Source organism: Propithecus coquereli, unplaced genomic scaffold, assembly GCF_000956105.1.
Source record: "Propithecus coquereli isolate 6110/MARCELLA unplaced genomic scaffold, Pcoq_1.0 Scaffold1, whole genome shotgun sequence".
Classification (NCBI taxonomy): domain Eukaryota; kingdom Metazoa; phylum Chordata; class Mammalia; order Primates; family Indriidae; genus Propithecus; species Propithecus coquereli.
Window position 1 is genome coordinate 26,636,014 of NW_012133857.1, and position 10,438 is coordinate 26,646,451.

Sequence of the window (10,438 nt, forward strand, 5' to 3'; positions counted from 1 at the left end):
TATCTTTGAAAAGCATGTTAACAAATTTCCCTTTATGATCAATTTGATTTCAGAGGTAGAAATGTCTGCTGACTGTGCCATGTTTCTGGGTTCAGAAAAAAAGGACAGTCTGCTAGCCACACTTTCAACAGTACAAAAGACAAGTTGGACTTTACCATGACAAAAACACAGATGTTCAGAGCTGTGAACTGGACATGTAACTTCTTCTGCATGTGATGTGGAAAACTTGCACACTCGTTTAATATGAAATGATGCTGAAAAGTCAAGAGAGTCATCCAGCTTTTGCAGGGCTTGAAATGGCCTAGGGAATTTCAATCATCTCTCTAACATACGCAGGCAACCCTCGTGGACATTCTTCTTCAAGGAAGAAAACTTGGACTTGAGCTTATAAATTTTAGTGCTCCCTGGTTATCCCCAAATAGCAGAGAGGCTAGTCCAGTTCATAATGAGACTCTGCTTTTTCAGTAACACTCTCTAGAAGTAAGGAGTTGGCCAGTTTCTTTTGGCTCTAATTAGGGAAGCTAAAACCTAAAATAAGTTGTCAGAGTTTTTTGTTGGCATTCTCATGGATCACAGCCTTCTGACTATGAAAAAGGTAACAATTCACAGAAGGTTCTAAGAAAAGTCTTCACCAGCCCCTGTCCAGCCCCTTACCTCATTGTCATGTGGCGGGAGCTGGTGTAGTAGCTGCTTGATTCTCAGCTTCTCTCCAGGGCTGTTGACATACGGGACTTTCTCTTCGGGGAGACAGCTATAGTACTGGTGAACCTGAGGACAGAAAGCACACAACAGATCACTCGCCCATCACTCAAACCACGTGCCTGTTCCCACTTTGAAAAGACGATTCCCCCAGCAGGACGCAACCGACTCCCGCAGCCCTCGTCCTTCCTGAAACTCCAAAGCAGATGAGTTCCTTATGGCAAGCAGAGAAATTCATCCTTAAAGAAAGACTCAAGCAAATCACCCATATCTTGGGCCTTCCTCTCTCTCTGCAAGGGAAAAATAAAGCCAGTAAATTTTCCTAGAAAAAGAGAATTCAGCGAACATGCTGGTGAACCCAGAGGGTAGGGCTTTCTCGGCAGACTCCCCTGAGAGCTGGCTTTACCATTTTCTCTGTTAGTCTCGGGTGTGCAACCTGCCTCCCTCGCCAACGGGATATGTCAGCACCTGCCTCGGCAATGGAGTCAAAGCCAGTCTTTGGCACTTGGCAAACTCCTGGGTACCTCAGCCTCCACCTACATTAAAAGCCCTCCAGGTTTGGAGCCATGTGTGAGGCGTGCAGCAGCTGACATCCGTCAGAAATAAACTCACTAAATCTGGGATGCAGAGCGTGTAATTAAACATTGTCATTAACATGAGGATTTGTGCACATCCTAGAACATTCCTGTTGACGACTGTTAAGACGTATTCCTGTACTTTATGAGGCTCACTCAACCCTAACAACAATGGGGGAAAGTAATAAGCACCTAATGTTGCCTGAGAAAAGAAAATAGACATTCTATCATCCAGCTACATGCAAAATTAGAGAAAGAAAAACTTAACCAAAACAGAAGGTACGCTATCATATAGGAGAGGGAAAAAAAAAAAAAATCCCACAAGCTCAGATGACATCATGGAAAATACTTCCAAGTATCTTACTTAGCATCATGACCAACTCTTGTGAAACAAGGCATTTATTCAACAAAATGGAGAACGCGGAAGACTGGGGGCTCCAAATCCATCAAGTTGGTTATACTTCACAAATCTGGTCTAATTCCTTTGCATTTAGGGAGGCTTGAATATGAACACATGTTTTGGGAATGCTGGGGTGAAGAGTTGCGAAAGCTCTGTCTACTTTGATCTCCAGAAACCAAGTCATCAGTGCTGGAAGAGAGGGGGATAAAGGCTTTGTGATGACAAGCCCTTAAAAAATGTGAAGGCCATCTTTAGTTTCATAACTAACCATGGTAACCATTCACCATCGTGTGCCTATCATCCTTTTAATCAAATCCAAAGGCAACCATAAACAGGGTGCTTGTCATGGACCAGCAGGCTTTCCAAAGGCAGGGCCCCTGCAATCCCTCCCTAGAGGCACCTGGCAGAAAGCCACGCTCTGGGACGGGAAGGAATGGCTCTGGGTTTTGAAGGCTGCCTGCAGATTACCAGCACTCTCTGAGAAGAAAGAAAAGCCCTGATCATAAATTAGCTTGGGATTAGAAGCTGGCAATTTTCCCATCAGAGACTGGTACACCTTTCTGTCCCCAGGAGAGTTGCTGTACCATATGCCTCATTGGACTCCGTGTCTTGGGGAATGGGCTTTGTCTCAGAAGACTGCTTGTAGAAAAGCCTTGTTCCAACATCACCTTGTCATTCTCACAACTTCCGTTATAGTTATAGAACGTTAGGGACCACTGCTAATACGAAATGAATCACTATAGATGCTTGATAATGTAGAGCCTAATTTGAACTCCATTCACCCTCCTCTCAATCCCCTGTCATCACTCACACACCCCTCTCTCTGCCCACCGTCCCTGAGAGCCCTTCTGAATTGGTACCTTGAACCAAGCCCTCTCTGATAAGGCTGACCCGTGGTGGACCTTCCCTGCACCTGCCACAGCACGGCCAGGTAGATCCCAGCCCCCAGGCCTGGATCTACCATTTCCCATCTCTAGGTTCCTGAGCACGTTACAGAACTGTCCAGAAGACTCGTCGGAAGATTGTGACAATTAAATGAGAGTGTAGGCAAAGTATGAGGTCCTCAGTGATAGTAAGTAACATGAATACATAACAATTATTACATTATCCAGTCTGGCCCATTCCTAATGGAAAAATGCTTCCTGGCCTTTCTTCCACTTCAAGATGTGTAGCAACACTGTTGGCTTGTAGAGTGAGACCAAACTCTGGGAGCTGCTTATCTAGTCTAAGAAAGAAAAATAGGTTGTAAGGAATATAGTGCTATTCAACACTAGTTTGATTTCAGGGGAAAACATGGAAAATTGTTGTAAAGGTATGATGTCTTCTTAAGAAATCCAGCAGTGTGTATAATGGGGCCGCATGAGGACATGGAACCTGCCACTGGAAGGTGATCGCGCCAGATTTCTCCTCTCTTTGAACCCAGTTTCCTCTCACCTCTGACTCAAAAACTCACCTAGGTAGCAAGATGCTCCATTATTAAAATAAATCAGTTCATATGAATGAACAACCTACCAAATCACCCCCGTATCTCATGGTAGGTGATCTAGCTTACTCTGAGGGAGGATGAGCTAATCCTTCACGACTTCCAATCCCCTCAAATCCTGCTCGTATCCAGGTGAAAAAGTGATCCCTCTCATGTTGGCTTTGTGTCTCTTCCTAGTGTTTAGGTGCTGGACTTGCCAAGTTTTTTATCGAGCAAAGGGGATTAGCAGATGGATGAGAGTACGGGAGAAACAGGTCTCCTGAATTTTCTGGCTGGATATGAGAATGCCGCATGCATTTTCCTTTGGCATCCTCCATAATAAACTACTGGATAGCCCAAAACAAACACCAACCGAACCAACAGTAATAGGAAAATATTGAGTATATTTTCTGGCACTAAAAAAATCAAATTTGGCACTGTCCCTGAAAATCCTGCAGATTGCTCATTTTAGCCCAAACATGTTTCACGTGTTCCTTTTTAGGGGTAAATAATCAAATCCAATAGAATTTTGTCAACGATGATTATTACCAAGCTATGACCCAGTATCTTGATAATTTTATTTTTCTTCCTGTGTGTATTGAGCTTATTTCTTTGAAAGTAGGGTCTGTTGAATATGTTAGAAACTTTGTTCCGTTTAGACATTTCCAGGTAAAGGTGTCCTGTGATTCTGCCCTGGGTGAAGTCATAGTAGGTACACTTCCCCCGAACAAAAAGCATTTTGAACACAATAAACTGGCTTATGAAAATGAAATAGCTGAAGGCCTTTATTTAAGGTGTTACTCCCCAACAGGGAGGCTTGGCAGCAACCTCTGTCTGTGTCACAGGGATCGTAAGTGCTGTAGTCATTGTGCAAACAAAGTCTACAAAGCAAGGCCTCATCTAGATGGAAAGACTGGGCTTGTTAGAGGGAACCGCACATTTGATAGTATTTCTGCCTGGGCAGAGAGAGAGGCCAGAGAGAGGCAATGACTCTGCATTTAGGAGAAAAATGTGCTAAAAATAATTTTTAAAAAAGTATGCTAATAAAAGAGGTGTGCAAAGCACTTTATTTAGAACGATGGTTCTCAGTGGTTCGCATTAGAATCCTCTGGAAGTTTAAAGCACAGATTTCTAATTCAGTAGGCCTGGGGCGGGGCCCTGTAATTTGCATTTCTAACCCCTTCCCAGGGCCTGTGGTTAGTCTGGAGACAACACTGTGAGTTTTAGAGCTATCCAACTGTTTGCCCTCAACAACCCACCCCAGGCAGTCCTCAGGCAAAGGACAGGATTCCTATTTTCTCCAGGAGATCCAGGAAGCACAGAAAAGGGGAGGGAACTTGGTGGACCTCACCCAATCTTTCAGTTGCCTCTTTCCACGCCCAGATATACAATTAAGGAGAAGATTCTTTTTTTGTTTGTTTGTTTCCCTGCCCAATATGATCTGTAGGAATTAAGCAGAAGATTCCACCAGCTACAGCAAAAATAAGAAATCCTATGGGCAAAAGTGCTCACATTTCTGGGTAAGAGCATTTTCCAAGTGAAAAGCATCCTTATTTTCTTAGAGCAGGAAGCCAACAAAAGAGAAGTCAGACTTTCTTAACTGATCTCAGAATCGATTGTTATTCACCAGCTAAATGAAGGAAGGGATCAATGAACTATTTATTTACTGAGTGACCCTAAGGCCTGAAGTATTTTTATATACAGTGTTTCATGAACCATCCCCACACCCTGGATGTGGGTATTTCAGACTCATCAGATTGGATATCACATAGTTAGAAAGTGGTAGAGCCACCTTTGAACTTGGCTTCCTCTTCCTCCCCCTCTGTTCTCTGTGGATTTTTGGCCTTCTTATTAAGAAAAAAAGAGAGAGAGAGAGAGAGAGACTGATAGATGGCTGGGAAAGAAGGAAAAAACCCCAGATATAGTGGATTCCCATATGTCTGTGTGGCTGACCACAGAAATGATGAATACATTTTCCTTTGGTATTCTCCAGAACATAACCAACATACAGCTCCCAAATAAACCCAAAATAAACTGACAATAAGTAAAAAATGTTCTCCAAATTAGACAGTCTTTCCTCTACACCATGGCATGATGGTGTAAGGGAGCTGTGGCAGAGATAGCTGCCTACCCACATCCATTTTCCTCTTCTTCCTTAACAAGAATACCATCATTTTACTTAGAGCATCAATGTGCCCAGCTAAGAACAATATTTCTGGCACCTCCTCAGTAGCTACATGTGGCCATATAGATTCTGGCCAATGACATGTGACTCCTGGGAGAGTTCTTTTAAAGAGGCCAGTGGTTGGCCAAGGCCCTTTTCACCCATTCCTCCTTATTCCTGCTTCCTGTCTGGAATGCAAACAGAATGGCTCCCGCTCCAGCAGCCTTCTTGTACCATGAAGTAACCTTAACAATGGAAGCTGTAGGCTGAAGATGGTAGGACAGAAAGTTAGCAGCCTGCTTTTTGTTTTCATTTTTTTTTTTTTAAAATTATACCACAGAGCCATTAGACAAACCCTGGATTGCCTATCTGGGAACTTCTTTCAGCAGGGAGAGAAATAAACTATTTCTTTATTTACAGCATCTGTTACTAGGAAGTGAATGCAATTCCTAAATGATATGGCATGGCTTTCAAACATCAGCATGCTCCAGAATCATCTGAAGTCCTTAATGAACACTATTGCTATTTTCATCCCTCTGGGTCTGAAAAGGAGTCTGAAACTCTGTCTTCTTAACAAACACCTCACACCACGCCAGGAGAAACACTGGTTTAAGGAGAAGGCAAACATGACTCCACCAGGTAAAGGCAAAAACTCCTGAAGTGTAATCTCAGATGTGAGCTGACATATTCAGAAGGTTTTTTAAAAGCCCATGTTAACCTAGAGACTAATTAGAAGATTGGGACTTTCTTTCATGTCCCCCCTCACCTGCAGTTTGAGAAGCTTGGAACCTCATTTAATCTGCCTCAATTTGGGGAGGCAATATCTGGAATACACCCGAGCATCTTCAAAGGCAGGCTGTACAGAGAAAGGAGAGATGCTGCTTGGATTTGCAGCACGTGGTGCTTTTCAGGAATAGTGTGCAGTGGTTCCCAAATGGGGACCTAGAGGACAATCAGGTAGCATTACAGCTATGAACAAGTGGGGATGGGCTGCTTCTGAGGGCCCCTTTGTTCATTTTGCCCCTGCTTGCCAGAATTTCATTACCCACGCAATAGGAGCAAAGTGCTGTTAAGTGCCATTTAAGAGGTGAGATCCTACCAAGTTTGGCTTCTTCCCTTTTCTCCTGGAGGCCCAAATTATAATTTTAATTGGTTTTACTCAGGAAGTAATTTAGGAAACAACAGTCTACTACCTAAAGCCTAAACAATGTCTCCATCCTGCTCAACTCCCCTAGGATTAGGATCAAAATTGGAAATAAAAGCTCATTTGGAGTATTCTCAAAGAAGAATCTTTCAAAGACTGCTTTTTTTTTTTTTTTTTTTTTGCTTGCACTTGATGTCCAATTCAACAGCAACTCTCATCAGACGTAAGGTTCAAGACAGATCCAGAATCCAACCAGTTGCCACCACCCCTACACGACCAGTCTAGCTGTGACTAAGTGCTTGCCTGAGCCATGGCCACGGCTGCTTCTGGACTCTGGCTTTCACCCCTGCTCCTCTGCTATCTGCCAGCAAGCACAACTCTATTCAGACATAAGTCAGGGCACGTCACTGCTCTGCTCCAAACCCTGGATGATCTCCCACGCCTCTCTGATTCAAAGCCAAAGTCCTCACTATATCTAAACCTCCTACAATGCATAGTTCAGCCCCCCACAACAAAGAATGATCTGAATCGAATGTCAATAGTACTGAAATTGATAAACCTTTAACCTGGTCTTCTTTAAGGAACTTATCAGTCGCGAACAAATGATCTACTTGTTCATGATTTCTCTCTTCCCTCTAGAATGTGAGCACCTGAGACTTTGTTCACTGTCTACCTCCAGAAGAGGGTCTGGCATGCAATAGGTACTCAATAAATGCGGAATGAATGCATGCTCATCTTTCTGCTTGTCTGGTTTATGAAAGGATTTAGAGAGAGAGGCACATACAGCAAGAGAATTTCAGGAGGAACCAGAGTAAAATTCACTGAACTTCTCTTCGTTCCATCAAAGCACTTGCTTTTTCACCAACGAATACTGGTGTGGGAGGGGTGGAGGAGACACTAAGAGAAGGATGCATGAAATAACTGCCAGTGCACTGTTTCTTTAAGAGGACGAGACAAAAACAATACCTATTTATATTAGAACTGAGAGAATTTATTTCAAGTGCAGTTAACTTTGTTCAAACAAATTAAGGAAAATAATCACATTACGTCCTAAGCAGGTATTATATTAATTCAAAATCACATGAGTTGTTCTGCTCCTATGCCTGTTAGCTCTCACATGCTCACTCTCTTTCCAACCTTTTTAGTTTTCCTTATTTTTTATTTAGAATAGTAAATTCCAATGTTTAGTTAGAAAATACTTTCCATTAGTTTGGAGCATTATCTGACAGTTATTTATTTTATCCTGTTTTAAAGAAAAGGTCCCAGAAATGGAAGAACTTGGGGTTTCAACACTTTCCATTTAAGCTACAATTATACAGAGATTCCCCTATCACAATTTTACCAAGACACTCTATGCAGAATTTCCCAACAGTTGCTTACTTTTTTTGGCAACAGTTTCAGTATTGCCTTTAGACAAAATACACACATACATACCTACAAACAAAGCAGGTTGGCAGTTTCCTGTAGTGGTTAAGTGTTTGGACTCTGGAGTCAGATTGTTTGGGTTTGAATACTGGATCTTACACTTACCATCTGTACATAGTTGGACAAGTTACTTTATCTCCTGTAGAGAGGCAATGTCTCCATGTATAAAGTGGGAACAGTAATAACTACTTGGAAGCAATGCTATGAGGCTCAAATGACGTAATATAACTAGCACAGAGACGGGCACATGGTGAGGGCTCTATATTTCTTAGCTTTGAAGCAGTCTAATGCATAATTCATAAATGTCTATGTTATAAACAGAATTGTGTCATCCACCCCCAGATTTATATATTGAAGCTCTAATCCCCACAGAAGACCATATTTATAGAGGGGGCCTCTAAGAAGGTAATTAAGGTAAAATGAGGTCATAAGGGTGAGGCCCTGTCTGACAGGACTAGTGTCCTTACAACAAGAGGAACAGAGAGGAGTGTACATGCCACGTGAGAACACGGGGAGAGGCTTGCCCTCCGCAAGCCAGGAAGAGAGGCCTTACCAGAAATCAACCCTGCTGGCATCTAGATCTTAAAACTTCTGGCCTCTAGAACTGTGAGAAAAATAAATTTCTGTTGTTTAAGCTACCTAGTCTGTGATATTTTTTGTTGTGGCAGCTGAACAGACTAATACAATCTACCATGTGTAAGGAGCCGTTGAGTGCTGGGGGAAAGGACACACATATGAATGAGAAACCACCCGATATCGAAGAAGGTTATACTCTGGTAGAGGGATAAGACAAGTCGACAAATGACTACATACAAAGTTAAAGTAATGCAAAAGCCACAAGGGGCAGACAAAACACTACAAAGCTTCAATAAAACAATACATCAAGTACTGACTTACAGTACTTGCCCATTTCCATGGGGTACACAATCCCACTGTGTGTGATTTCAAGCCACTGACGTGGTATTATTGGATGGGGGATTGGGAAGAGATGCACAGTAGGACATCATCCTTCAGTATTTCCACCATACAGAAATAATAGGCCAAAAAACCTCAAGAGCACAGATTATTGTGAAATATGGTAATTAGGCAGTGATACATTTTGAGTATTTACCTTTGTTTTTAATATAATTTATTTACCCATAAGTTTATATAGTTAAATTTTTATAATGGCTATATTTAACAATTGACTTACAGAATTCCTGAAAACTGACCAATTGGTTCATAAGGTAGTACGACCTCCAGGACACGACTGTCAGAAACTTATATGGTCAGTTTCCTTGGTCAATTCTCTTTTAAAAAGCAAAAAGAAAGGAGCAGTAGAAAAGCTGTAAACAGGATTAAACAGCTAAAGAACATTTCAAGTGCTATGATGACAATTCATCTGTTGTCTAACACCGTCTTCCATGGTCCTGGCAAATAGCACAGTAAGCCAAGTTATCTACCTCACCTGACATACTTCAGAATATTCAGTTCTTCAGTCTCCTAGTCCTTTCCACCTCCCTTCCCCACACCTCCCCCAAATTTTGTGCTTTCTCTATATTATCTTTTCCTTTTCTCCCTTCCTGTTTCCTTTCTGAATCCTTGGGCATCATGTAGAACTGAAAAACACAAAATTATCAATGTATTGGCAGGTGTTTGTTTTCTCTTCTCAAGTTAAAGAGGATGTGAGTTGAACATACTGTAGTTCTCCACGAAGAAGAAAAATAACAACAAAAACCTCCACCCCCAACCTTAATAAAACTCTTTTGATGCTAGTATATAATTGTCAAACTGTACCCTAGTAGGTCAATGGTTCTTACTTAAAAGAAAATTCTCCACTTCTGGGATAGCTACTCAAGCATCAACTCGGTTCATATTTACCTACAGTGGAGGAGAAAGAAACTACATTCGATGTTTAGTGTTTGAGTTCTGACTATGACAAACACTAAGTCTGAAATCTTGGCCAAGTTATCTAACTTTTTTGGGCTTCAGTGTCCTCAACGTTAGGACTAGAATAACTGTATTCATGTCACAGAGTTATAGTGAGGATTAAAGGTGATCACAGAATGAAAATACACTGTGAACTATAGGGCTGTATATAATTGCAAGATCAGCATTATTATTATTATTGAACATAACAACAACACTGGGAATTATAATAGAATTGCATTGGGCTGCTAGTATTACAATAGCAACCTGAGTATAGTGATGCAGGATTGGTTTGGCATTTTGTAAAAACCATAAAGCGCCCAGGCTCTTCCTATCTTTTCTGTACTCACCATCCTATCCTTACCATCCTACGTGTTCATGGTATCTATTCTCAAAATTGCAAAATGGGTGCTGGAATTCCAACACCATATCCATGTTTTAAGTCAGAATATGGGTAAGGGTAAGAGACAAAAGGCCCATCTCCTAGTTGAATCAACAACATTTAAAGAGATTTACTGGAGATACTAACCAACTTCTATTTATAAACCCTTGGATAGATCTAGCTGCAAGGGAAGCTGGGAAATGTAGTCCCTACCAGGATATTATTCTGGGCACATTGCTGCCCAGAATAAAATCAAAATCTGTTAGTAAGAAAAGAGGA

The 10,438-nt window shown here is 41.7% G+C and overlaps 1 protein-coding gene across 1 annotated transcript in view; it reads right to left on the minus strand.

The window, feature by feature from the left end:
• The window catches only part of PRICKLE2 (prickle homolog 2 (Drosophila)), a 163,316-nt gene that overhangs the window by 61,002 nt on the left and 91,876 nt on the right, over window positions 1–10,438 (minus strand). Inside the window, exon 3 of the mRNA XM_012638692.1 lies at window positions 655–768. Within this exon, the coding sequence (XP_012494146.1) occupies window positions 655–768 (114 nt within the window). The remainder of the gene's footprint in view (window positions 1–654; window positions 769–10,438) is intronic.